This window comes from Electrona antarctica (assembly GCF_951216825.1).
Source record: "Electrona antarctica genome assembly, chromosome: 9".
NCBI classification, from domain to species: Eukaryota; Metazoa; Chordata; class Actinopteri; order Myctophiformes; family Myctophidae; genus Electrona; species Electrona antarctica.
Window position 1 is genome coordinate 34,624,831 of NC_136790.1, and position 26,051 is coordinate 34,650,881.

General features: G+C 40.2%; 3 protein-coding genes and 1 long non-coding RNA gene across 6 annotated transcripts; all 4 read right to left on the reverse strand.

Annotated features, from left to right (window-relative positions):
- Positions 1-1,957: 1,957 nt before the first annotated feature.
- On the reverse strand, positions 1,958-8,847 carry ccdc174 (coiled-coil domain containing 174). The gene is made up of 11 exons (XM_079509335.1): positions 8,712-8,847; positions 8,390-8,494; positions 8,069-8,169; positions 7,561-7,619; positions 7,066-7,219; positions 6,223-6,321; positions 5,872-6,008; positions 5,519-5,613; positions 5,098-5,248; positions 3,399-3,545; positions 1,958-2,723 (listed from the first exon to the last, which is right to left on the reverse strand). Exons 1-11 carry the CDS (start codon positions 8,751-8,753, stop codon positions 2,107-2,109), a joined length of 1,707 nt encoding a protein of 568 aa, XP_079365461.1. The 5' UTR covers positions 8,754-8,847; the 3' UTR covers positions 1,958-2,106.
- Positions 8,848-9,687: 840 nt separating this feature from the next.
- tatdn2 (TatD DNase domain containing 2) lies at positions 9,688-17,017 on the reverse strand. 3 transcript variants are annotated; one of them, XM_079509630.1, is made up of 7 exons: positions 16,889-17,017; positions 15,285-15,594; positions 14,739-15,182; positions 12,788-13,846; positions 11,333-11,460; positions 10,636-10,819; positions 9,688-10,170 (listed from the first exon to the last, which is right to left on the reverse strand). In XM_079509630.1, the coding sequence occupies exons 2-7, from the start codon at positions 15,582-15,584 to the stop codon at positions 10,030-10,032; spliced, it is 2,256 nt and encodes a 751-aa protein (XP_079365756.1). In that variant the 5' UTR covers positions 15,585-15,594; positions 16,889-17,017; the 3' UTR covers positions 9,688-10,029. The 3 variants fall into 3 exon arrangements, with proteins under 3 accessions (XP_079365756.1, XP_079365757.1, XP_079365755.1); XM_079509631.1 differs by lacking the exon at positions 16,889-17,017 and adding an exon at positions 16,496-16,570; XM_079509629.1 differs by lacking the exon at positions 16,889-17,017 and adding an exon at positions 16,480-16,542.
- Positions 17,018-17,974: 957 nt separating this feature from the next.
- Positions 17,975-20,476, reverse strand: LOC306929104. The gene is made up of 4 exons (XR_013790747.1): positions 20,434-20,476; positions 19,528-19,653; positions 18,778-18,903; positions 17,975-18,379 (listed from the first exon to the last, which is right to left on the reverse strand). It is a non-coding gene; the product is annotated as an uncharacterized lncRNA (long non-coding RNA).
- A 1,473-nt stretch (positions 20,477-21,949) lies between these two features.
- Positions 21,950-25,901, reverse strand: vhl (von Hippel-Lindau tumor suppressor). Its single transcript, XM_079509972.1, has 3 exons — positions 25,382-25,901; positions 24,725-24,847; positions 21,950-23,991 (listed from the first exon to the last, which is right to left on the reverse strand). The coding sequence occupies exons 1-3, from the start codon at positions 25,599-25,601 to the stop codon at positions 23,789-23,791; spliced, it is 546 nt and encodes a 181-aa protein (XP_079366098.1). The 5' UTR covers positions 25,602-25,901; the 3' UTR covers positions 21,950-23,788.
- Positions 25,902-26,051: the final 150 nt, after the last annotated feature.

A 26,051-nucleotide genomic window follows, 5' to 3' on the forward strand; every position in this document is an offset into this window, starting at 1 on the left:
ATAACCTGATGTTGGATAGGACATTGTGGAGGGCAGCGATCCAGGAATCCCGAGTTGGTGTTGGCTAGACCTCACTCTCGCAGTTACTATGTTCGAAAAAGGAGTAGGGAAAAGTTTATTGAAAAACGTAATCGGTCTGATTAATCAAACCGATTAATCTAAAAACAACTCAAATCGTCCGATACCGATGTGTTTGCCGATTAATCTCCCATCACTAGTTAATTATGTATTGCCAAATCCAAAATGGTGTCCATACCACACCCAAAGTGATGTTCTATTGTACTGCATTATGTAAAAACATTACAATTACAAAATGAACAGAATAACTGTCACATAAAATCAATTTCTTATAAGTAGGTCAATCTTATGTGCTAAAGGTCAGGTCAATGTCTGTCTCATAAGCAGGTGTGTCCAAGCATGCAGCAGATACAGTATGGTCACTGGTTGACATGCACAGTATTCACCTTACCATTGATATGCAGCTGTTTGTTGTTGTAACCTACAGCAGGGGTATTCAACTAGATTGAACTGTAGAATGATGGTGTGTGGGGTGCCGCACAGCGTGCACGCTTTACTGAAAATGTGGGGGTTCTCAAAATGCATTTGTGCTCAAACACAAAGATGTATACATTTGTGCACAGTAATGAGCAGGATAATATGACTATACAGCTATATGTTACCATAGAATAGATGTAGACCTATTTGACAGTGCATAAACATAATTGCCTTGACATTAACGACCTTCAATGGGACAGTCCTGTGCAACCTCATATCCATGTGCAAAGGCAAGATCAGAGCACAAAATACTTTGCTGGCAGGGAACTTCCCAGACTACCCTGATGTGCTGGGTGAGTTGGGTGTCACAATGTAACAATCTGTTGCTGCTGTTGTACCACGACAGTTGTACTCATATACAAGTGGAATGTGGCAGACCACCAAGCTCAATTTGAAAGTTCAGGTGATGTCACACAATTTGGATGGGAGATCCACATTTTGCTAAGGGTGACCTGACACCCGATGAGATGTTGAAGCTACAAATGAGAAGTGATGTTGATAATAAAGAGACGATGAGGTAGATCAGGATTTGGGTAAGATATTGCTGCCAATCAGGAGGGCTAGGGGGATGTGTTGGGTTGATTTTATGTTCCTGATTATGAGTTGAAGCTTACAGATATTGAATGTAGTTGCAAAAGATAAATATTATCATATTTTCTTATGCTATTATTACAAATGTATAAGTATAAGTTGTTATAGAAATATGTTTCTATTTCATTGACCAGACCTTTAACATGTGAGATTGACCTGATATAAAGGCCTTTTTTGATTATGCCAATTACCAAAGTTTGGGCAACCAAGCTAAAATTGTCCCCAAATACAAATCAACAACAAAAACGTAATATGAAACAGCATTATTAGGTTTGGTATTGAACAGATAGAAGTGTCAAATGGACTAAAAGGTGATGTAATGGTGAACGGAAAGTTATCTTATGCATTACTTACACTGTACACTTACACTATATTTAGTTTATTGAATTTCATAAAACATTTCATTAGAATTTATGTTCTAAGATTTAAAGAAGTACGTCTCATGTAATATATAGTCCCTATATGTTGTCTCTCCTGTAATAGATAACATTTCTAGATGTGCTAATTTTAACAACTTTTCAGAGAAATATATAGTCTGAGCTGTATCCCAACCATTCTTCAAAGATATATGATCAATAATAGGAGAGAACCATCAGTTTGAAGTAGAATGCTCCATTCGGATTTTGAAAATTGAGTTTTGGCATGTGGTTATAAATGGAGTCATAACACACAGAAAGCTACCACAGATGCAATGCTATCACATTTTTCCTAGCACTAGGGATGTATACCTTCCCAAAAATCACTATGAGACTTATTCACCCCATCGGTACAGATGACCCCAGATTTGGGGTCCTGGCTCACGGCCTAAATGTTGAGATACAATCAAACATTTTAATAAGTCTTACAGAGCAGAGTTCCTTGATTCCCAGCAAAGAGAAACAAAGAGCACGGTAGATACAGTATTTTACTCTCAAAATATATTAAAACTCATCATAGAGGGACAAAGCGAATACTCTGAGATCAAGTGGAGTTCTTATAGAAGGAGAGCATTGCATCCAGATTCTGAGCTGAGGTCTGGGGTGGTTTCGGGGCTTCGCTCTCAGGTGGAGGTGGAGGCTGAGGTAGGGATTGACTCTGCACATGGGGTGGATACGGCTTAGTGTACTTAGGGGGGAATTGAGGATACAGGTGGGACGTTCCACTAAACTGTGGAGCAGGAGGTGGTGGTGGTGGAAACGCAGGAGGGGGAACCTGGAGGCTGAACGGGGTAAACTGAGGGTACGTTGCTGGCGAGGAAGACTGGGATCGAGGGGGATTTGACTCAGAGGTGGAGGGGGGATTGTGAGGCTGAGACTGTGATGTAGTTTGTGGCTGCGTGGGAGTCGGAGCAGGCTGCCCAGCTTGAGAATCTAAAGGGGCACTTCGGGGTGGAGGAGTTGACTGAGGATCGTCTTTGTCCCCGGTGCCTCCACGTGGGTCTTTTGACCACTTGAAAGACATTTTGGTTTTATTCTCCTCTCGATCCGTGGGCCTTCTGTGCCTCGCTGCCTTTTCGTCAGCATAATACGCAGGCGGTGGAGCGAATTCTGAATCTCGCTCGTCCCGACGCCGGCTCGTCCACTGGCCAAGCAAGAACTCTAAATGACGAAAGGAAAAATAATTGACTTTTGATAAAGACATTTCTGTTTTGAAGAGAAAAGAGTAATCAGAGGCTTGCTAAGTCTCCATTACAACATGAAAGCCTGTCTATAACAGATCTTGGGCATCATTTATAAAACTGTGTCGATTCCATATTGTGTGCACACAAGCCAAAGTAGCATGTCAAGTGGCTGAGAGGGTCTCAGCCATTGTAGCACATATGGTTAACAGCTACCTACCTCTAGTGGATTTACTGCTTTATTAACTTGTATATGTGCATTACTTCCACCTTCTCCAAAATGTGAGTGCACATGGGTCAGAGTATCCATAGAGGTGTGCATATTTTCCTGTCCAGTTAGTTTGTATAAATCCCAACTATTTAATTAACTATCAGCTGGCAAGAGCAGACAATGACGAATTTAGTATTACACTTCTCTGTGGGACAGGGCTAGGGACTCTATGAAAACTAGATGACATCATATCAGACTTTTGGAGTCTGTGGGTTCCTTTAGGCTAGCTAGGGAGTCTCATTCATTTCTATAACTCAGACAGAATACAAATGGAACCAAATGGACCCGTTCCATTTGTATACTGTCAGAGCTAAGGGGACACCTTGAAATTGAAAAGTGTGAGAAACACTGCTTTAGCTATTTGAGTGATTTATTTGGACGTACCTTTGCCTCGGTCCCATTCTCTGACATGGGGAACTCCAGGCTTGGAATCCTTCCTTTCCTGGACCTCCACCTCCACTTTGTTCACTCTGCTGCCCTCTGGAGGCTCCTCTGATGCAGGCAGGGGCCCAATCACATCCTCCTCTTCATCTAAGATTACAATACAAAACAAATTAAAATATATTACTAGCAGGCAAGCAGGCTCTTTCGTAGTATTGTCATAGTCTAATGAAACAACATTTATGATACAACCAGTATTGATAGAGAAATGTCCTCTGTCTATTTCCAGCCATTCTCCATGTTTCTACAGTTCCCATGATGTAGTTTGAAGGCAAGCACCGGCCGAATGCCCATTCGGTTTATGACTGGGCATTACATCCATAGACATATAAACGTAGGCGCCCTTTCCGGCTCTGAGGCGCGTGTCACAATTGAAGGCACAATTTTCCTGAGATTCCTTGCAAAGCATTTGCCTTCAATGAGCGCTTCCGTGTGCGTAACATAAGTCCCGGAAAAGACGCGCTGTGATTGGCCAGTAGTCACTTGAGTGACAGCGAGAGACATGGAGGAGTTGCATGAGTGACGTCACTTGGGCAGCGACGCAGTGTGCCTTCAGCAAATGCCTTCAGCACTTCTAAATAAGAAAGCTGCGGAGAACTGTTGCTTTGTGTTCACTCTTTAATGTTTTCTGTTTGTAATCTAATCCCCCCTGGCTCTGATGTTCTATTGTTGTATTAATAACTTTGTTGTTTGTGTTTGTCTTGTTTTGTATTGTAATGTATTGTCATGAGTGTTATAAAGATTTGTTAAAAATCAACAAAAAAAAAAGCACTGCACTTCCGCCTTCATTGGGATACACATCGCTCCAATGAACTGCAACGGCCAGTGAGGCATCTATTTTTTATAATATCTATGATTACATCAACCTGATTCTTAGTTATTTTCTTATATTAGACTGCTACTTTGCCTTAAACATAAAGGTTAAAGTCATGTCCACGTAGTATAGTGTCTAAAAACAGCAAAGCCTGACGAAAGTGAAGTAAAAAAGTCAAACAAAACAAAAGTGTCAGAAGATGTCAATTGTCGATGTCACATGATACCACAGGAAAAATCAAAGGTTGCAGACACTTCATAAAATGCCACGGCTCTGATTGGTTGGGAACACGAGATAAGTTCTGCTACCACAGAGATGCCCGAGACTACATTCACTCCTTTCAGTTCCTTGTTTACATTGTATGGCGAGGCTGTCGGCAAGTCGTGGACAGTATGAACACTCAAGTCTCGGAACGTGGTGCGACGCGTCGCTCAACACGCTCCAAGTATAAACTGGCCTTAAGGGTTGAAGGAAGGTCAGGGCCGGGTGGACATTTTTTTGCTCAACTATGGCGGCATATTGTTACGGCTACAAGCTTTACAACAAATGTTGAAAATCGTTATATCGATTATAATCTTTCCCCAATCCTAGCATCCTCAATTATTCTGCATATCATAATAGGTGAACATTTTTTGGTAAAAAGAAAAAAAAGCCTGAACATTCTGTGAAAACAGCAAACCTACAAGCTCACAGGGCTTATAGAGGGGATATTTCCTGTGAAGGGATTTGGTGTAGAGGTGGCCCAAGTATAGATCTCTGGGGTTCACCAATCAACTATTATAGTCTATAGGGCTTAAGTGGTTATGGATTAATTAAAGGCATTCTAACCTTGGCCATCCTCTGCTCCTAGGTCTTCCTCCTCAGTGCCATCCAGTTTAGACTTCTTCATCTTCCTCTGCTTTATCTTTGCCAGTCGGGCCTTAAGTATCGCCTTCCTCTTCTCCTTCAGCTGTTCTCTCTTACCACGCTGTTCTGTTGTCTGAAATGAGCAATGTGATCCACAGCATTTAATTGCCACACACACACACACACACACACACACACACACACACACACACACACACACACACACACACACACACACACACACACACACACACACACACACACACACACACACACACACACACACACACACACACACACACACACACACACACACACACACACACACACACACACACACACACACACACACCTTTTTTTTGTAGTTTCATAGCAGCTATTGGTCCAACAAGCAGCAGCTCACCTGGTCTCTGAGCATGTCCAATGTTTCTCTCTGTTTTCTACGCTGCTCCTGGTCATGAGAGAAGGCAAAGTAGCCCACGCCAAGCTCCCGGGCCTCTGAGATGAACAAAAAGCACAGGGAAATTGTATATTCTGGTGGATTGAGAACCTTCCAATAAAAGATTCATTGATTTGATTGTAGGTTTTTCTAGTTGTCATGAGTGTGTTGTATTGTAGGTCAAAACTAGGCCTTTTTACTGTTGGCCTGTGAAGCGTTTTGAGCTTGTAGTTCAGCTGAAGTATAATAGGGTTTAAGAGGATAAATAAATAAAATACAGTGTACAGAAGATTCTATGGAATTCCTATGAGGCGAACCTTGCTCCCTGATGTCCTCGTAGTGGATTGGTCCTACAGGCCTCTTCATGGCCTCCTCTTCCTCTCGCTCCCATTCCTGCCTCTGCAGGTCTCGTCTCATGTCTTCGGACAGTAAGGTCTTCTCAGCAGGGGTGGTTCTGCACGTAGGGAAGAAATCATATCCAAAGATCCACTAACCAAATTAACAACATATTGGCTACGTTTTAACCACTTTTACCCTGGTGTCCCCATTTTGGGCACTTTTTTAAATGTTTTCTAAATTTGTAAACACATTTTCAAAAATAGCTGATCTGGCTATTTATGGAACATTTAATAGCTTAAGCGGTAAAGAGGTTCTGTCTTAATATTTACATTTTATCCTTATTAAGATCTTGGTCCATTTTCTTAAATCCCGGAAGGTCTTTCTTCATGCATCTGCGAGATCGTCCCAAAGCATCTACAAAGTCCACCCTATAGATAAAACAGTAGGACAAAAGGTTGAATTGGATATTTATATTATGATATTGGTAGTAATATAGTGAATATAACAATTATATACACAATTATATATTCATTTATTATTAGAGTCCAAAAAGTGGCAGTAGTAGTACAAAAGCACCGTCTTTCCCATGAATTTGTTATTCTTTGTTGGATTACATTGTTCCATATGGCCCATACCAGAGACATCAGGCAACACTGCCACTAACAGATGTTTAGGTGCTTGCATCATGTCAGCCCTAATACATACTCCTGTCCGAACATTTTTGTTAAGGGAGGTGATATAACTACACTGACATCAACCCCAGCTTCGGAAAGGTGGTCTCAAAACTCTGATGCCTTTCCGAACCGGAAGGTTCTTAAGGCCTTAAGGCTGCATCGTAATTCTTGTGGAAACAGATTTCGGCAAGGTCTTAAAGCTGTGATTGCTGAGTAAAACAAACAAAACGCATTCTTCGGGCAAGTTCTTTTTGGCATTTCCAGTATTTCCTAACTAGCTACAATCGCAGCGGATGACAGCATTCATATTCCATACTGAATGGGAGGGGTCTTAATTGATTATTCAGAGCTCAAAGCAGAACTAGTATAAAACAATTTTGCCCGTGGAAAATGCATGAAGAATATCTCAATTTGGAATAAATGGTCTGATTGAACACTTGCAGCTTGACTTTGACTTTTATCAAAAAGATGCGTAGGTGCTTGCATGTCAACTCTTACCATTCCTCATTTGGATCCGAAGGGGTCGGGATGGGAGAGGAGCTGATTCTCTCATCCTCTTCTTTCTCTCTCTCTCTCTGTGAGTGTGTCTCCTTCTGTTTGTCAATTATCTTCTGAGTGAAATCAACCAGGAACAGGCCCTCTGTCTCTTCATCTGACATAGAAAACATGTATGATAATAACAAAGCATAATGAGTACCACAGACGAAAAACAGTCTAAGTCCAAATTTCAGACTGACCCCTCCACGAAAAGGCCTTGTTGTCCTGAACCCTTATCTATCATTTATATATTATGGATCAATAGTGTGGACTTAGACTGTTATTCGTCTGTGGTACTCATTATTCAGTCTTTATTCAGTCAACAAAACAAACCATTGTGTATTATTTATATATAGCCAATATAAGCCCTTCAAATGCAGCATGCAACATGATGTCAGTTAATGGCTTTTAACAGGATATATCCACAAACAAGAGCATTACTGGTCTTGCACAAACCTGGAAAATCTCCTTTTGTCATCTGTTCATAGAGTCTGGCCTTTTCCTCCAACTTGCGCCTGTTAGAACATAAAAGCAAGTGAAACATTGGCCGTGAGTAGCTCTATGTCAGTGGTACTCAGACCCCCAAATTAACACTTTGAAAAGATATGCCAAGGATCCCCATAAGAGATGATTGTTACGGCTCTATGGACACCCATTAATGGAATTTCTATCTCTGGGAACCAAATCTCAATGTTAATTTAACTCTGAGTTACAGACCCATAAGGGCCCATTTGGTTCTTAACTATAATTTAGCTGGGGACCCCCTTGAACTCCCTCAAGGACCCCTGGGGGTCCTCAGGCCCCACTTTGAGAACCACTGGGCCAGTTTTTTATTAAGGTGGCCAGACTTGTGCTTTCATTTGAAATGTACCCATTTTGTATACTCATGATGTGAAATAAAACTTTAAATTAATCAGACTTCTCAGGTATACCATTCTTGTATATCCTGAGATGTAGAACTCACCTGGACTTGTCCAGGTTGTTCTCCTCTTCAGTCACCTGTTCTGTGTCTTTCTCAGCCCGTGCTGACACCCCTGCATTCTGTTTGCTCCAGATATTAGGTTTCTATGCAGTTCCATGGAAACAGAACATGGTATGTTTTCCCAATTCCCACACACATATCACTGTCACATAACACAATAACATATTATTAACCTGTCTTTTTCGATAAGTTTTGTATTATTTACAGTTTATATTTCTATCATGTGTATTATTATGGAGCACATAGGTTTTCCACGGTGCATGTACTTCCACATCCAACATCTTGAGTCTTTCCCCTGCCTACCTTGACAGTGATTTTGGATTTGGAACCAGCACCATGTTCTTGACCTAGTTTTTCTTGTTTGAATTGTTCCTGCTTCCTGTAGAGTTCAGCTTTTAGATCAACTAACTGTAATAAAAACACATGTCCACATTATTAGTTTCAAAACACAGCTAAGGTTCATATATATTTGCATTATCTGACTCAACGTTAGCCTGTAGTTGTTCATCTCGATTGGTTTAGCATGCTAGCACTTTTGCTACTACACATTATCTAGCTTGACTAGATGAAAGACAATTTACCACAATACAATATGGAACGGAGTGAGAAAAGCATGATTATGTACCGATGAAGCAGTCACGTTGAAGTGCTTTTTCTTTTTATCCATGTTTGTTTTTCTTGTCAGTGAAGTGAGGCTAAATCGTCAACATGTTGTTCTTCTGTAGTGCAGTTTCTTCTTCTATTATTGTTGGATTATTGCGTTTCAGGAGCATTACCGCCATCTACTGTAGTTGTATAGAATTGTTCTATAGTCAAGTCAAGCATAAGATTTAGTGAATTTATTTTAAATCATGGAACTTCGAGTTCGTAGGTCACCTAATGAATGCATGACTATTTCGTTCTCTCTGCAATCTTATGTTACTATTTACTTAGTTGTGTATTGACTAGGCTTCTTACTCTGCTTGTTTGTTTACAGATATTGGTCAGTTTTAGCTGATGTGACAGAAGCTTTCCCTGTGTAGTCAGATTGTATTGTTTCAGAAAATTGTCCAGAAAATTGTGTTTTCTGACCTTTAAAAGTGGTTGCACACTGGACACGTTTTTCGGAAAACCGATGGAAAAAACGCAGCTAAAAATCAGAAAAATGCGTCCAGTGTGCAAACACATTTAAGGCCTCTCTGAAACAAGGCTTTGATTAGTAATCTAGTAAATATGGATCCCGATTCAGTCAGACGTGTAAGAATGTGGCCCATGCACCAATCTTCATACATTGATTAGATGGAACTTCATGGAAGACATTAATTCAAATAAAAACACCAAGCCAAAGTACATTTTGTACTAAAAACATATGCTAATGCAGCCATCTCATGGAAACTTCTTCACAAGTAATTTCAGTGGATCTTGCTTTTACCCCAAATCACAAATAAAGTGACCGTCACTACTCTGCACTACAAACAATATTTCTTATTACATGGTCAGAGTAATGAATAAGCAATATGAAACTCAGATGACTGCCTAATATCTTTTTGATAAGGAAGGAGGACCTACTTTACAAATGTAGTGCATTGTTCCTGAGCCAAAGAATACACACATCACACAGATAAGACATGAAAGGAAAGTATGTTTATGTGTGTGTTCTTTAAAAACGTCAAGCAAGACAACATCCATAAACAAAACTCATCAAAACACAACACAGCAACCAAAAAATAAATGATCAATCAAATAATTAGACTGAGCCGATTTAGCTAAAGAAAACAATGCCCAGTTAGGTTTGCAAATAAATCAGTTCTGAAAAGAGATATTACTCTTTTTAAATTGTCCATCTGATATTAATATTTTAATGCGGACATCCTTCCTGTGACAAACTGGCAAGGACTATTTGTAAAGGTCTAATTTATCTTTAGTTTGCAGTAAGTTCCACACTGGCTTGTGTGTTGCCATTGTCACAATCCATACAGCTGAGTAGTGTTGCGTCGGATGGTGGTCAACACTGTGTCAAAGTCCTCTCCTTTTAGCAGACTGATCTCACGCAACGTGTGGATAGCCATTCCAGGGTGGGCGAACCGACACATAGTTTTACTAACCTACAGAAAAGGAAGCAACGGGAGAATGACTGAGTAAAGCCAGATATATTTATACTTTGCCGTACAACAAAGTATGCATGATAGAACAAAGGATTAGGGCTGCAATTATAGATTTTCCTCTTGGTGATTATTCTATTCTTTTAAAAATATATAACGGCATCTACAATTTTAAATCACAACGAATCGACACAAATGTTTGTTTCGTCTCCCTGCTCTTCTATTGAGACATTTAGATTTTGACACAGGATCTGACACAAATTTTGACCTAATGGTCAATATTCAATTTATCCCCTGAGCAAGGAGGCAGGCTCTAGTAGCTCAATGGTGAAAAAAAGAATTCAGAATTCAGAAAACCGGGTTAAAATCCGGTGTAGAAGAGGAAAGTTACATAGTGCAGCTTTTAAATAAATACAATAAAGTCAAATGAATAATGTTTTAATTGCAAATGTTGTTTGATGTTTGTACCTGTCTTGGCAGGAAATAAGGTGCGTCTGTCTCCACCAGGATTCGGTTGAGAGGGATCTTGCGGACAGAATCTCTGGCCTCTGCGGCTCCCCGGTAGGTGATGAGGGCCGTGAAGCCCACACACAGGTTGGGGAACTCCGTCAGGAAGGGTTCAATCACTGGATAACTGTTAGTGAAACAGTGCCTGCAGTAAGCAGAAAAGAGCCAGAGAAATACTGTAAGCATTCAACAGATGAATGAAATAACTAGTGCTGTAATTAGATTTCTCTGGGCATTCACTGGGATTTTTTATTAAAAAAAGAAAACAATGTAAAACCAAAGCGGTATTGAAGTCAATTATCAACATAATTTAATCATTTTGTTGTGCTCATGGGTGAAGGAAGCCGCAGTGAACAAAAGTACCGGCGCAAAGAAAAATGTGATGCACGTGGAGCTGACAACAGGTGCAATGGGCATCAGATTACATGAGTGCACAACGAATAACATGATGTTATTTGGGATGAAAGTGTTGGACGTTATAACAAATAGAAATAGATAATAGTAGAAATTACAGATCAATGTCTGAACATTGATTTCAATAATTTATTCATCAAACACTAAATTGGCCATGTTGTATTCAACTGACTAGCAACTAAATGTTGCTTTCTCTTATTAATTAACCCTCCCCCAGTGCTAAACCACAACAAGAACACACAACCTGTGAATTTTGTAGTCGTGCGGAACACACTTCTTCATGATCTCCAGCAGGTCATCATCTGCATCCCTACAGTGGATGACCAGAGGTTTCTGCATGGCCACGGCCAGACGCAGCTGCCGCTCAAACACCTCCAGGGGGCACCACCAGGGGGCACCAAAACAACAGGACAAGACCAACAGAATGTCAAATATATGGCACATCAGGCAGCCCATTTAATTATAACAGATTAAGGATGGGACAATAAACTTTATTATCGTTTATCGTGATAAAAAAACACTCAAAATAACAATAATCATATCGTGGAGATTTGAATTCAGAGCTGCATATCCGGTACCACTATTTTGGTACAACCTAACCTCGCCTAGTCGCCTCACCAGGCTTTCCACCTCGGAGGAAAGCCTGGTCTCTGTTCCAAAAGTGCCGTATGATCCGGTCGGGAGCGGATGATATCGTTACGTCATGTTCCGGTTTGAGGGAACTTCCTTTTCCCTCAAACCGGAAGAATAACAATAAAAGCTCTCATAGCCTGTAGCTTTTATTGAGAAAAATCGGTTTGAGGGAAAAGGAAGTTCCGGAAGATTGCAGACTACAAAACAATACTACAACATGACGTAGCGATATCATCCACTCCCGACCGGTTCATGAACCCGAAATGGAATGGTGCCCAGTAAAACCTAGCTCTGGTCCATAACCCTAATGCCCTTTGCTGCCGTTGCATTAAGGCTATGGGACCGTTCTCTTCCTGGCTTGCATGAAACGCAGACCAGCCTCTCCTCTGTTACGAAAATAAAAAGAACGTTTCACCTACTCACCAATACAAAGGCGGCTTGTGTTATTAGAAAGCCTACTTTCCTTAGTGGACGCACTGAGCCCCCCACCACACGTATAAAATTTACTTTTTGGCCAGAAAGGGATTTTATTTTCACCAGAAAAAAAAAATACTTTGTTACTCCACTCCAATTTTTCATTCTGGTGAAATAAAATCCCTTTCTGGCCAAAAAGTGCAGTGTGGTGGGGGGCTCAGAGTGCGTCCACTAAGGAAAGTAGGCTTTCTAATAACACAAGCCACCTTTTGTATTGGTGAGTAGGTAAAACGTTATTTTTATTTCCACAACAGAGGAGAGGCTGGACTGCATTTCATGCGAGCTAGACTGATTAGAGCTATGATCAGAGCTAGGTAAAACCTGTAAAGAACTGTAAGTAACTTTAAAGTCTTTTTTTCACTCTCTACAAAAACTCTTTGCCAAAAATAGTATATTTTGATTATTACAATATTGTATTCGTAAATCGCAATAATTTTTGCCACAATAATCGTGACATGTCATGTTTATATAGTCCCATCCTACAACAGAAGAACAGATTATAAATTACTTTTATTATGGCTATTAAATTCTATTTGTCAATAAACAGCAATTTATCTGAGCTTTAGCCAATTTAATCAATTTAAGATCTTACCACTTTTTGCACGGAGGAGTCGGTGGAGTTTTTGTGAGAGTAGTCCAGGCCAATCTCTCCAAATGCCACAGCTTTAGGATGTCGCATAGCCATGAGTATACTGCGCTCATGGATGTCTGAATAGTCCTTGGCAAAATGGGGGTGGCACCCAAATGCCCCCCAGACCAAGTCCTCGGCAAGAAACCCTTCCCACAATGCTTCTTTTACCATGATTCGTGGGTTGCAGAAGTCTGCAATGCATCCGTGGAACTCCGCAGGAAAGCTGCTCTGGTGCATACTGCGGAAACGGCTAAAGGTCCCGTGGAAGTCTAGTTTGCCGTACAGCATGTCCAGGTGACAATGTGTGTCTATGAAACCAATCTGATCTGTAGGGCCCTGGGAGAGATCACTGAGACAAATTGGCTCCGAGCCATCAGACATTCTTCTTTTAGGATTTCCACAGTTATAGGAAGGGGTGGAGGGGTGCAGCATGCTACGAACACTATCGGAGTACCTGTGTGCACTGGAGTCCGAGTATGTGTAAAGGGGAGAAAATTGATTGCTGCATAAAGTAGGGGTTGTTGATGTAGATGGTCGTGCTCTATTTTCGTAAACAGGTAAAGCAAATGGGTCCAGTGAGGAGTCACTAATTCTGGTGGATTGATATCCCTCCCTGTCAGTCCTGGGTAACATGAACGGGTCACTTTTGGGAGTATGAGTGGGCACAGGTGTCTTTGGAGATTTCTTTGTAATAGAGACTGTCCTCCTTGAGTTTGGGGAGAGCAAACTTGAGCCATCAGTTGTTGCCTGGGTGTCAACTGTAGACCATTCAGATTCAGAAGATGAAGTGGAGAGAGAGGATCTTTGAATCCCCCGTGTAATCACCGGAGAACTGCTGTGGTTCCAGCTGTTTGTGTAGTGGTTCTGGGTATGCGTCACAGAAGGGACAGGATAACAGGAGACTTCAGGCTTTTTATTTTCCTTTGGGCTGGAAGATTCGTCTTGGGAGAAGGTCTTCGTTAACACACGGCCCTCATCATCAGACCATTCAGATGAATCCTCTCCTTTCAACACCACCCTCTGAAGTAAGAGACACAAATCATAGAAGGTACTTAAATTGATACTATGGAATGATAGCAACTTGTATCATTTCAGTAGTGAAATATTGACACGCATGGTTATCCCATGCCTAGACATCATAACAGAGCCCTACTTTTTATTAGCCATAGGTATTTACTTTTTTTTTTTTAAATGGATGATGCAGTCGTTACCTGTTGATTTCGGTGATTTCGTTTTTTTCGGTGTATACAGTACTACATTTAGTAGGTTGTAATGTACTGTTTTGTAATACTGTCACCATTGTATTGTCTGTCTAGAGCTGCACTACACGCTGATGCCTAAATAATTGATAATTGAATAATTGTCGGGCTCCACCAATTGAGCTGCAACCAGTGGTGGAAAAAATACTCACATTTTTTACTTATGCATCGCAACGCATTGTGAGCTTATAGATAGATGTATATAGGGCTGAAGAGATTAATGTATGTTGTAACAATAATCAAAATCTACAGAGTAACTACTAACTAAAGTTCTCAAATGTAGTGGAGTAAAAGTACAATATTTGGATCCCGAGATGTAGTGGAATAGATGTAAAATACTCAAGTAAAGGACAAATACTTCAAAATAAATAAAAGTACAGTAATGTACGACTGGCTGCAACCAAAATGTATGCCCCCTGTGAATATCTTTAATACTGTATGTTCACCCTGACAAAGGCTAGACGAAGGCCAGTGTTGGCTGAAAAATGTTGCTTTTTAATGTTTGACAATAAACATGCCAAAAACATGCAAAGTTTCAAGAGACTGAAAGTTTTCGTTTTTACTCAAATGAATGGAATACAATTTCAAGTATATGGTGAGTCAGAGTCTGTGGGCTAAATATCCAAAAGGCATTAGGTGGAAGTGCAACATACCCGTGTGTCCGTTTTAAAGTCTGCTCTGTCATCTTCACTTCCTGTGTCCTCTAACATCAGCGGGGCGAACGAACAACCACATCCGTCGACAGTTGCGCCATCCTCGGATTCACTGTCGGGTTGGGGTAAGCTTCTCAAGACTTCGCTGTCATCTTCCTCTGAAATAGACACCTCTGCCACCACCGGCGAGGAGCTCAGCTGTGAAGCTACCTTAGAGAGAGGAGGACTGCTCCTGGTACCCCTGGTGCTGGGGATAGCAGTACGAAGCCGTGCTTTCCCTCCTTGGCCAATGGCTGCAGTCAAGGCACTCAAGTAGATAGCCTTTGATCCATCTTCTGGTGTCCGGGTCTTCTTCTTTGATATGAAATGAGATGTAGGCGTTGTAGGAGATACTTCTGAAGTCTCCGTGGACTCTCGCCTGGATGTGTCTTCCATAGATGCTCCCTGACAAGAGTTTTGATACCAAGTGACTAATGGAATATTTAACTTGTAAGAACACAATTAACAAAACTGATGGTGGAAAAAGTATATGGTGTGCATATTTACCTTGGAAGGACTGAGTGCTCTAAAATGTTTTCTGGAGAGCTTCTTTAGTTTGATTTTACGTGCGGATGTGCTATCCTCACCCAGATGCTCTGACTTTCGCTTGGGTGTGCCTAGGCTGAGTTCTCCGAGGGTAACAGATCCTGTAGACTCATTAAGTCCAGGGGAAGGTTGGGATTGGGACGAGCTACTCCAGCGAGTAGGACTAGGTGTACAGGGGACATTATCACTCCTCTGACGATTGGAAGAGCTGATTGTTGTGCATTTCCACTCAATCTTCGCCCTCTTTCTGTTACTATCCATGTTACAAATCCTAAAGAAAAAGGTCAAGAAAGAAAAAGAAAATCAGTGTGCAAGTCTGTGAGACCTATCAAAAGGTTGAAAATCACCACAACAGCTCTGGGTCCTGAGGCTCCCTGACATCAGGGAATGTTAGCCGCAAGCAACTCTTAGATTCCATTTTTAATATCTGGAGTCTAATAGTTGCAATACCAATCCTTGACAGACCCATACAGGCAAACAGAGGATAATTCAAGCTTTCCGTACAACTTTCTATCTCTACCTGTTTTTGTTTCATGAACATCCACCGTAGACATGCTATGAGCAACTTTCTGTCAATGAATTATTAAATTCCATGCACGTGATTGCATTGGAGTTTGGAAGCATTTGTTTTCAATAACGCAATTTCCAACAAGCGCTTCCAAACTTCAACACTTCACCTTCACATAATTTATTGACAGAAAGTAGCTCATAACAACAGTCTATGGTGGATTTTTCTGAAACAAAAACTTTGCAGATAGAGGATAATTCAAATTTTCCGTACAGCTGCAATGTTGGTGAGTTAATACTACAATCAGATAGGACTTGGACTTGTTTGTACATTGTATGGGTTGTCAAGGGTTGGTAATGGCAACTCCAGATTCCAGATATTAATCATAGAATCTAAGAGTTGCTTGTGGCTAAGGGAATATATGGATATTATATTACTATATTCTAATCTACAGTCTAGTTGAAAAATTAACACCAGAAACTGCTCTACAGTTTAGGAGAATTTGGCTGCATGGTTTATATCATGAACCCATGATGAAGATATTAAGTTACAACAATTAAGCTCTTGCGTGGAAATGGTAGCTCAATTGTGTCTTAATGGGGATAAAGAGTTATTAAAATAATGACAACTAGAGTAGAATAATGTTACTTGCGTGTCTCAGTACCATTTAGTGGCCAGGTATGCATACGTGTTGCACCCAGGAAGGTCCGGGTTGCGCACTAACTAGTTCCTATAATCCTAGACGAAATAATGTCCACTCTCGACTCTCGAGTTAAAAAAAATAAACTCCTCCAGGCTTCATCGTCTGCCCAAAACGGACCCTCGAAATGTTCATTTTCAGGCACACCAAAATGTGCCATATAGAGGTATTATTCTTAGTGAGGATATGTTTACTAGTTAAAAGACAATGGGAACCGTCTGCATCTTGGCATTGAATGAAACTTAATTTGTCTTTATGTGGAATACTATATGCCATACCCATATCAGTGATATCACACTCATTTACATTCAACATGTTTTAAATGCATAGAGTGTGATTACTTCTATTACTTCTTACCTTCTGCAGTCCAGTGACTCCAGTCACAACGACAAGACGCTTCTCCACAATGAGCTGCTGCTTCCACGTTCCTGTCAGGTTACTGAAGACAACGCGCACGTGACCCATGGCTGTAGAATCGAAACCTACTGTACAGTCGAAAGTCGAAACCATTGTTGTTGTTGTTAATTAAAAGCCAGGGTGGGGGGCTGACGGTCGGGGATAGATATATTACTTAGACATTGCCATTAATTCATGATGAATTCCTGCTCTGTTCTTTGGCTATATAGAAGTGTCTATTTGTACGTCTCTAAATGTTTTGATGAATTGAACAAGGTGGACCCTCTTGTAAACAATTAGGTGTAATGCTTTATTGGGTCGTCCACTCACAGTTAAGTTAACAGTCTTTAATTTGAGTTGTGCTTGAAATGTACTGTAATTCTGAAAACTGTTAATACATATTTCAATCAATCAATCAATCAATCAATTAAGACATGTCACACATGCGAATCCCTTCAAAACCGCTCTCAAAGGGCACCTATGGAGGCTATGGACGGCTGCAATTTGAAACTGCCCCCCGTAAAATCTGAATCCCCCACCCACCCTCTTTTCCCCTCACTGTATATGTTTTTTCCTACGTTTTTTTTCCCCATTTTTACCTCTATGAATGATTTCCTGTTTTTGGCTAGAAGTGTATATTTGTACGTCTCTAAATGTTATGATGAATTTAACATGGTGAACCCTATTGTAAACAAATGTAATGATTTATGGTGTCGCCCACAGTTAACAGTTTTGGAGTTGTGCTTGAAATATAGCCTACTGTAATTCTCCAATCTGTTAATAAATACTTAAATTAATCATTCCCACATGGCAATTTAACAGGGGAAAAGGTCTACGAATTTAGATATTTGATTACGAATGGGGTATTAGCAAACATGGCACATTAAAATACAGAATTCAAAGCAATAACAGATGTTTGACAACATTACAACGAACTCACTTTTACATGAAACGTTTTAATCCACGTAATCCACTAGATGGCAGTGTTGTGTTACGTCAGGTTCAGACAGTGTAAGCCTGTAAGGACTGAATCGTTATGATTTTTCCCTTTGGAAGCATTGATTGAGCAATGGTGTATTTCCATGCAGATACAACAACCATAATTGAGAATTGGTAATGCTATTCAATAACCACTTTCCATAGAAAAGCCAACTCTCTGTAAGAAAAGGATAGCCTAATATGATGTGAAAAAGAAACAGAAGGAAGGCAGTGGCAGTCAGTCTGTATAGCTCCTAGATGTTTTATGTCCCATTTGTCCTGCTACAGTGGTGAAAACTAAGGTCATAGGGTTTCACATCCTCCGGGTGTGCCATGAATAAATAGTCTATGATATTGTAAAAGTACTGACAAGAAGCACTGATACAATTCAATCTGCAAATATTTCACCACTTTGTTCTCAGAGTCTTGGTAATCCTAGACATGTCTTGTAGCTTCCAAAGGTGGATGCATGACCTGAAAAGTAAACGCCAGTATATCAGTCACCTATATGATAGTAATTAGAAGAAGAATACATCCATCCTATAGATAACCAGACTTATAGATAACCAGACTTCGAATAATACACGTCTATATAGTTTGGCATATCCTGCTGTAGATAGATAAGATAGCTGCTGTATCTTACATTATACGGCAGCAGCCAATCAGCACAAGCTGAAGCCTTATCTTTGTCTGGTAGTAGAGCAGTGGTTCTCAAAGTGGGGTCCGAGGACCCCCAGGGGTCCTTGAAGGGAGTGAATTTGCATGCTTCACAAACTCCTGGCATTCATTTAACTCTGAGAGTTTTTAAATGGGCCCGACAGCACTCAGGGCTCAAGCTAAATGAACACTGAAGATATTGATGTGATGCTCACATTTTGGGGCTTTCTTCTCCATAAGCCAATAGCAGAAGTCCATCCTGGCACGGTCATTGTATTCATTCCTGTACTGAGGCATATTTTGAGATGAGGAGCTAACTCTTGGAGGGGTTTGGCACATAGCTGCAAAAAATAAAAGAAAAAAAGGCCACGTTGTGAGCTTGTAGATCAGTTATTTACTTGCGACACAGTTAGGGTGACCAGATGTCCCTCATTTGTGTGGGAAAGTCCCTCTTTTCCAAGACTTTTCAGGCATAATGAGGCATCCCACAAATTGAGACCCTGTCCCACATTGTGACTGGCAGGCTCAAATGCCCTAATAGTTAGTCCCCTAATAGTTGGCTTTCAGTTGTAAAGCTCTCTCACTGTCTCTTTTAATGCAAGATGTTTTTAAGCCTGTTAAAATAACATGATAAATATCCCCTATACTAGGCTACACCATACAGTACCAACTACCAAGTTGGCCATACCACCCATGACCCATTTTATAACATAATGTGAGACACAAGAGAGGGGTTTAATAACAAAATAATAGGCAATATTAAGCCTATGGTTGAATATGACATCAAGGCATTAGCAACTTAACTTAAGTAATATGTTGCTGACCCTGTCCCATCCCATCCCCCCGTCGCACACAAGCAATACTTATGTCCCTCATTTGAACAGTTTGGATCTGGTCACCCTAGACACAATCATATGTCAAAGTTTAATGTAGTGGAAATCTGATACAGTATTAACTGAGAATACCTTGCCCCATGGAAGGGATCAAGTCATTAGCTGCAGTCTCAGTGGTAGTACCATGGCCTAGGGGGGGAAGAAGACGGGCGCCTGTCCACCTTATAACATTTCCATCCTTTCCACAGGCTTGAGTGTCTACATTACAATATGGGAGTCAAAAAACAAACAAAAAATACTACAGGATTTTTCAGCATAATTGCACAAAAGTCTTTGCAAAAGTGTAAGCTAAATGCCTTTTCATTTATTTGTGTTAAATAGTGTTAAATAGCTCTATATTACCATAGCAATCATTGTTATAGCCTGGGTTTCAGCCAGCTTCGCTACTAGCTCCGAGTTTGAACCCGGGCTCCCCCACAGTTAGTGTTGAAGTGTCCTTGAGGAAGACTCTGAACCCCTAATTGCTCCTGATGTGCAGGTTGGTGCCTTGCATGGTTTCCTCCGCCATCAGTATATGAATGTGAATGGGTGAATGTAATGCAGCACAATCTATGTAATGTGCTGTTTACCATTTATATCAATTTCATCCAATCAGGATGATACATAAAGAAGTGAAATTTGAACGGATGAAAAGAATGAGCAGACAGAATTGGAACTTAAGCCGATACTCTAGAGTCTGGACCCAGGTATTATCGGCTTAAATTCCAGTCTATGGACTCCAGAGAGTCCAGACCACCACTCAGAGTCCCGACTCGAGATGCTTCTAGTCTTTCTTAAACAGCTGGAGAGACAGATTCTGCAGCTTTGCAGAGAGACTGACCAAAGACATTATAGCAATGATTACTATCAGAATATTTTTAACCAAACAATATCAATATCATCTTTGAACACAAGTGTTTGGTGCTGCTTTCATGGAATGGTCCGACAGTACATTTGTCATTTTCCTGTATCCTGTGGTCGTGTACGATTTTTACTAACCTTTTCCTGTCAACAACACTGCTGGAAGTGACCCTAGAGAAGTTGGTACCTTGAAATAATGGAATACATTGCAAAGTTGACTAGGCAGAAAAAAATATATACCTGCTGTATAGTGTACAAAAAAATAGATGAAATATGCAATCCATTTCCAGTTCAGGATGACCAACTGAGAAAATCTACAACCTACAAAACTTCCAAAAATGAAGAATAAAATAAACAGCAGAGACATTCTTACAGCTCAATCTGCACTAAGACTATACACTTTAAACCAAGGCAATTTGCAGAAGATACAGCAAAATAATCAAATAAAACATTTATTTAAATAGTGAATGAGTACATTATATACCCTGTGAGGCAGAGGGGTGAGTTTTAATTTAAGCTACTGGTCTTCTTACCATTGTTTTCATTTTGGCCCAGTGGTCTGTGTGGAGATGTGGATACATCACTGGGTTACGTCTTGACCAAAATGTCATGCTGTCGAAGCATATCAAATGCTGAATGTGAGTAATTTCTCCATCTAAAAAAACTATTCAATGAAATGATATAATAAATGCATAAAATTAGGTAAAAGCTCTATGATAACTCACTGCTGTTGCCTGAAGGGACTTGAGCTCCAAGTGCTCTTCTTTTCTCCAAATGACATATTTGTACTTCAACTAGCTAGCCTCACACAGGAAAGGATAGATTGTGTTTCTTTGTCGCTTAGCAACAGTTGAGCAACAGTATACCTTCTCTGGCAATACGAAGGCGGGATACAATTGAAGACAGACATGAAACACTTACAGTAGTTATCTTGTAAGTGATCCGTATAGTTGTCAGTGTGATTCCATAGCTATGGAACAGTTGCGTCCAAGTTTATTTCCTGTCCGCCACAACACCACTACAGAAAATAATCTGGGATCCAATTCGAATGTTGATGTTGCAACAACATACTATTCTAAAACATTCTACAACTATAAATGACAACATGGTTTAAATTTGGGCAATTTGCTATACTTGTTCAGTGATGCAAATAGCCTGCACCCTGCATCCTTAGACTCACTAAATTGAGAAAGGACGCAATCATGTCACCCTCCGGGTGTCCTGGGATGTAATACTGTACTCAGTACTGTACTCTAATGTCAATGAAGTAGGACTCGTAAAATGATCCCGGGAACCCATCTAAAAGACCACCCCTGGGTCCCGGGACCCGTTACATTGAAAACCTATTTACATCACTGCTTGTTAATGTTTTATTTGGAACCAACCACAGAATTATTAATGAAATGACTGGAGGAAAGCTGAGAGGGACAGTGATTGGGGGAGACTGATGGAAAATAAAGATTACATCTAGGATGCAAAAAAATAACAATGCAACATAACATTTAGGGTATGACTCTGATTATTTGTTCTGTATGTTTTTATTGTAGGATAACGTATCTGGCATTTCCAATTCCAAAAAATATGTATTTACAGTACTGACAACCAACGGTTTGGTGGCTGACAAAGTAATATAAAAATAACTTGTGTTTATATAATTAATACATAATTAACATATTGAAGAAATATCATAAATGAATTGCAAATGGTTATAGAAGAATAAAATAAAAGATATGAAAGCGTTAACAACTGTCTTTCAAGACAATGAAATATGACACTGATTTGCAAGCCTACATTTACAATGTAGGCATTTAGCAAACACTCGTAAAAATAACATAATATAAAATAAATAGTAATCTAGGATCAAAGGTAAACCAATAACCTATAATCAGTATAATATCAAAAATATCAACAATCTGTACATTGAACCTATACACATAGTAGGATGCCAGGTCTACAAATGAACCTGGCATCTGACCTATGTAGTAGCCTACTAGTAGGTCAAATGATTTCTCAGAATGAACTTTACATTGGCTAGGATGAGGATCTTTGATTGTACCCAAGGTCATAACTGTTTGGTTGCTTCTCCAAATGAATGGTCATTCGTCATGGATGCAGCTACTGAGTCAATTAATAAATACACTCTTAAATTCTAGATGAAATATAAATGTAAAATCTAGATCTTCAAACAATGATTTATTTTAATGCTATATTAAAAAGGCACAATTGGGCAAATTTAGAAATAAATAAATGTACAACTGTCATGTTAGAATGACTTTTTGTGTGTGCGTGGTAATTAGACAGTAACCTTACTTTTGACACATAAACATGCTTGCAGAAGGCAGGGGTTTAAAGAGTGCATTGGCTCCGCCGCCCAGTAATGTTGATGTTTTGGGAGACACAAAGCTGCCGCCACAGCTAGCGTCAAAACATAAACACTGTTCCTTAGCACAGGCCAGATAATCCAACTTTGACGCTGATGTTGCTCCATGCCCAATTGTCTTATTAATGTCTTTGTACAATGGTGAATAAAAGCAGTGTTAATGGTGTGCTACGACACCAGTAAAATGAGCTCCTCTGTGATTTACCTCTGTGTGGTTGACATGGCCAAAACAAGGGTATGATTGAACCAGAAAAGCTGAAGAAAAGCTTGCCACCACAGCAGTGGCATAACTGACATTGTGTGTACATGTAAACAATGACACTTAAATGACCCTGAGACGGTGATTATGTTACACAAAACAGCGAACATATGGAAGTCTTCTGAGGTATCAACTCCTACTGTATGAAAATAACATCAGACAGTCAAGACATATACATGTCACACATTGCCCCATCAAAATACGGTATCACTGATAAGATACACACTTGTAGCATCTCCAACATCATCAGTAATATGTGGCACATTATCTGATTCGCCCTGATTCTACACAGGACAAGTCAGAAAAATGCATTAAATATCCTGCCTTGTTTTTGGAATAATGCCTTGGTGCATCAGTGTATAGTTACATATTGGAGTAGAATGACACAGAAATGTGTCATTCTACAAAAATCTGCAGTGTCACAGCCAGGAAGATACTGTAGGCAACTTGGCCAAATAGTTTCTTCTGAGCAGTTCTCTTTTTTCAATGAACTGTGTCCCGAAGATAATAATAAAAAATCTGAACTTGGTGAAAGTGTGATTAGACATACTACTATTACAACTATTGTAATTCAAACATACCAGTACAGCTCTTGCTGAATGGTTGTGGATACACTAATTTGGTCTGCTACAGTATGTTCCAAAATAAGTTACAGTTACACTTTCAGTGTTAGGGTGAACTTTTAGACTGAATATGACACTCCAGATAAGTGTCCACATTACCACGGGCACAATATTGTCATTATTTAGGATCCCCATTAGTTAAAGCCGCAGTAAGTACTATTCTTCCTGGGGTGACGTTCAAACATCACCTTATGGATAATCCACTGAGTCTCTTTGTGATACATCAAAACATCATGTGTCTTCTTGGCCTTGCATTTCCACTTGCATGTTCATGTGCTGGACCACTGTCATGTTCATGCGCTGGAGGTCTTTCAATGCACTAGGTTTATCTTCCAGGTCCTCATGGAGAGACCGAGCAATTTCAAGTCTCCTGTAGTCTTCTGGTCGGACCAGGTGCCGAACGACCTGGAGAGAACGTTCTCTGAGGCTGTAAACTGTAAAACAAAAACAAAACAAACACATTTAAGTTATCATCTCAAATCTTGATTTTGAACGTTTGCATTCATCTATCAATCTTACTTGCTTTTTCCTTGATTTATTCAGGGAAGCCCATTGAGAGCAAGCTCTCTTTTTCAAGGATGCCATGATTACAGCATGAAAACAAGTAGTTATAAAATACAATACATGTAATAAAAAACCAACAACAAACATTTGAACTACATTAAAACAAATCAGATGCAAATAAATAGGGTTACGTGAAACAGGTGCATTCACTATGTCCCTATGGAGACCAATCAAACCCGTTTCAGAGAGTCATGAAGTTTGTTCAATTTGTGTGGATAAAAGAAAGCAGCCTTTCCTTGTTCACTGTGGACTTCATATGTGGACTGATACTGTATGTCTTGGGTCTGTGAACGTGTTGAATGTCCAGTAACATTTGGTTCTAAACGTGAGGATAGATACAAAGGAAGCTTAGCTTAATAAATGGTGTTAATCTCTACGAACTGCGAGAGATGGCCAACCCACTTTGTCATATTGGAAAACCCCATGATTAGCCAACACTGTGTTACCTAGTCTTCCTGGGGTTCCGTCCTCTCAGTTTATAGATGTATTGACCTTAAACTTTCTGAGAATCGCAACCACTACAAAGTGTACTGTATCTAGGCTTATGTTTGAAAATCGATGCACAAATGAAAAACAAACACTATACACCTTTTGTACACTCACCTGGTAATGTGATACTGGCAATTACAGCTTGCCCATCCTGTGTTGCCCTGGGAAGAAACAATGCTTTGCAATTCACCCTCAGTGGGTCATCGGTCACTGCATCACGGAACATCCATGGGTGACCTAGTAGAGAGAGACACACAGTCAGACAGGACATATCACATAAATGTACAAACACAACTATAATAGCTACTGACATACAAACAAGTTTACACAAGATTGTCTTGGATTACATTTCTGGCCCAAAACTCAACACACAGAATACAAGACACATCTGCACACACACATAGTGTACACACACACATTGGTTCTCAAAGTGGAGTCCTTAGGAGGGTTCCAGAGGGGGTCCCCAACAAAAGCAGTTAACATAGCATAGCGTCACAATCATGTTAACCACTGTATCCATTTATATGTTGGCTATTCAAAAATAGCAGAACTACAAGCTCACGCTGCAGCTTGTACATCTGCTATTTTTGAAAATTATTGAAATGTTTGGAACTTTTAGAATAATTTTGTCCCTGGCACAAAACATTTTCAGATGGGGGTCCCCGGCTACATATATATATATCAGTTTGGGGGTCCTTGACATGAAAAAGCTGCTGTATGGAATACCATACTAGAGTTAACAAATAGGCAGTATTAAGTCAGTGTGTTTACCCTCAAATGTGTTCATCTTTCTCCCCGTCCGTGGCCTCAGATCACCGTACGAATGCAGTTCTCCTCTATAATCGATCCACATAGGTCGCACTGTTCGAGGACTGTGGTTACATATCACAGCCTGGACCGGTACTTGGCTGTCCAGGGATCGGATGAAGTAGAGTGGCCGACGTGGCTGGTCCCCTCGCCCCCTTCCTTCTTCTGGATCCTCCTGGGGCATCGCAGACTCTCTGCCAGTGGATTTCACTCCAGGGGAGATAACCTTACCTTAGTTAGCTGTCTGGCTAGCTGGAAGTTATGGCTAACTATAAGATCAGACTCTAATCTTATTGAACAAATATCTGCTTTTCTCAAACACTATGAACGTCCAGGATGCTTGTCAGCTTGTGAAATAAAAACATATGGATTGTCATATATAGATTATATAAACTAGAGAGTTTATGTTGTTTACCCTTCTCTCCTCTTCTATTTACATTCTTCTGTCTTCCTGCTGGAAGTCTTGTTCAGTGTTGCCAGATGCTGTGAGAGAAATGAGCGACCAAGTATATGAAAACAAGGACAAAAGAAGAAGAACCACTTAACTACCGGTATCTGGATTCTGGTTTATCATGTGGGTTTATAAACAACATTAGGAAACAAGCCCAAAAAACCGCAACCCGCAACTACCAAT

What these genes read in the sequence shown, in the direction of transcription:
- ccdc174 (XM_079509335.1), bottom strand. Translation starts at nt 8,753, where the DNA reads ATGGATAAAAAGAAAAAGCACTTCAACGTGACTGCTTCATCG. An exon ending in TCAACGTGACTGCTTCATCG is followed by an intron (nt 8,495 to 8,711) that starts GTACATAATCAT and finishes TTTTTATTACAG; the next exon opens with TTAGTTGATCTAAAAGCTGA. An exon ending in AGAATGGGACCGAGGCAAAG is followed by an intron (nt 2,724 to 3,398) that starts GTACGTCCAAAT and finishes TTCGTCATTTAG; the next exon opens with AGTTCTTGCTTGGCCAGTGG.
- tatdn2 (XM_079509629.1), bottom strand. Translation starts at nt 16,517, where the DNA reads ATGCATACCTGGCCACTAAATGGTACTGAGACACGCAA. An exon ending in ACTTTAAAACGGACACACGG is followed by an intron (nt 13,847 to 14,738) that starts GTATGTTGCACT and finishes CTCTTACTTCAG; the next exon opens with AGGGTGGTGTTGAAAGGAGA. An exon ending in CACGACTACAAAATTCACAG is followed by an intron (nt 10,820 to 11,332) that starts GTTGTGTGTTCT and finishes TGCTTACTGCAG; the next exon opens with GCACTGTTTCACTAACAGTT.
- vhl (XM_079509972.1), bottom strand. Translation starts at nt 25,601, where the DNA reads ATGCCCCAGGAGGATCCAGAAGAAGGAAGGGGGCGAGGGGACCAGCCA. An exon ending in AAAGATGAACACATTTGAGG is followed by an intron (nt 24,848 to 25,381) that starts GTAAACACACTG and finishes TCTCTCTACTAG; the next exon opens with GTCACCCATGGATGTTCCGT. An exon ending in TGCCAGTATCACATTACCAG is followed by an intron (nt 23,992 to 24,724) that starts GTGAGTGTACAA and finishes TTTGTTTTACAG; the next exon opens with TTTACAGCCTCAGAGAACGT.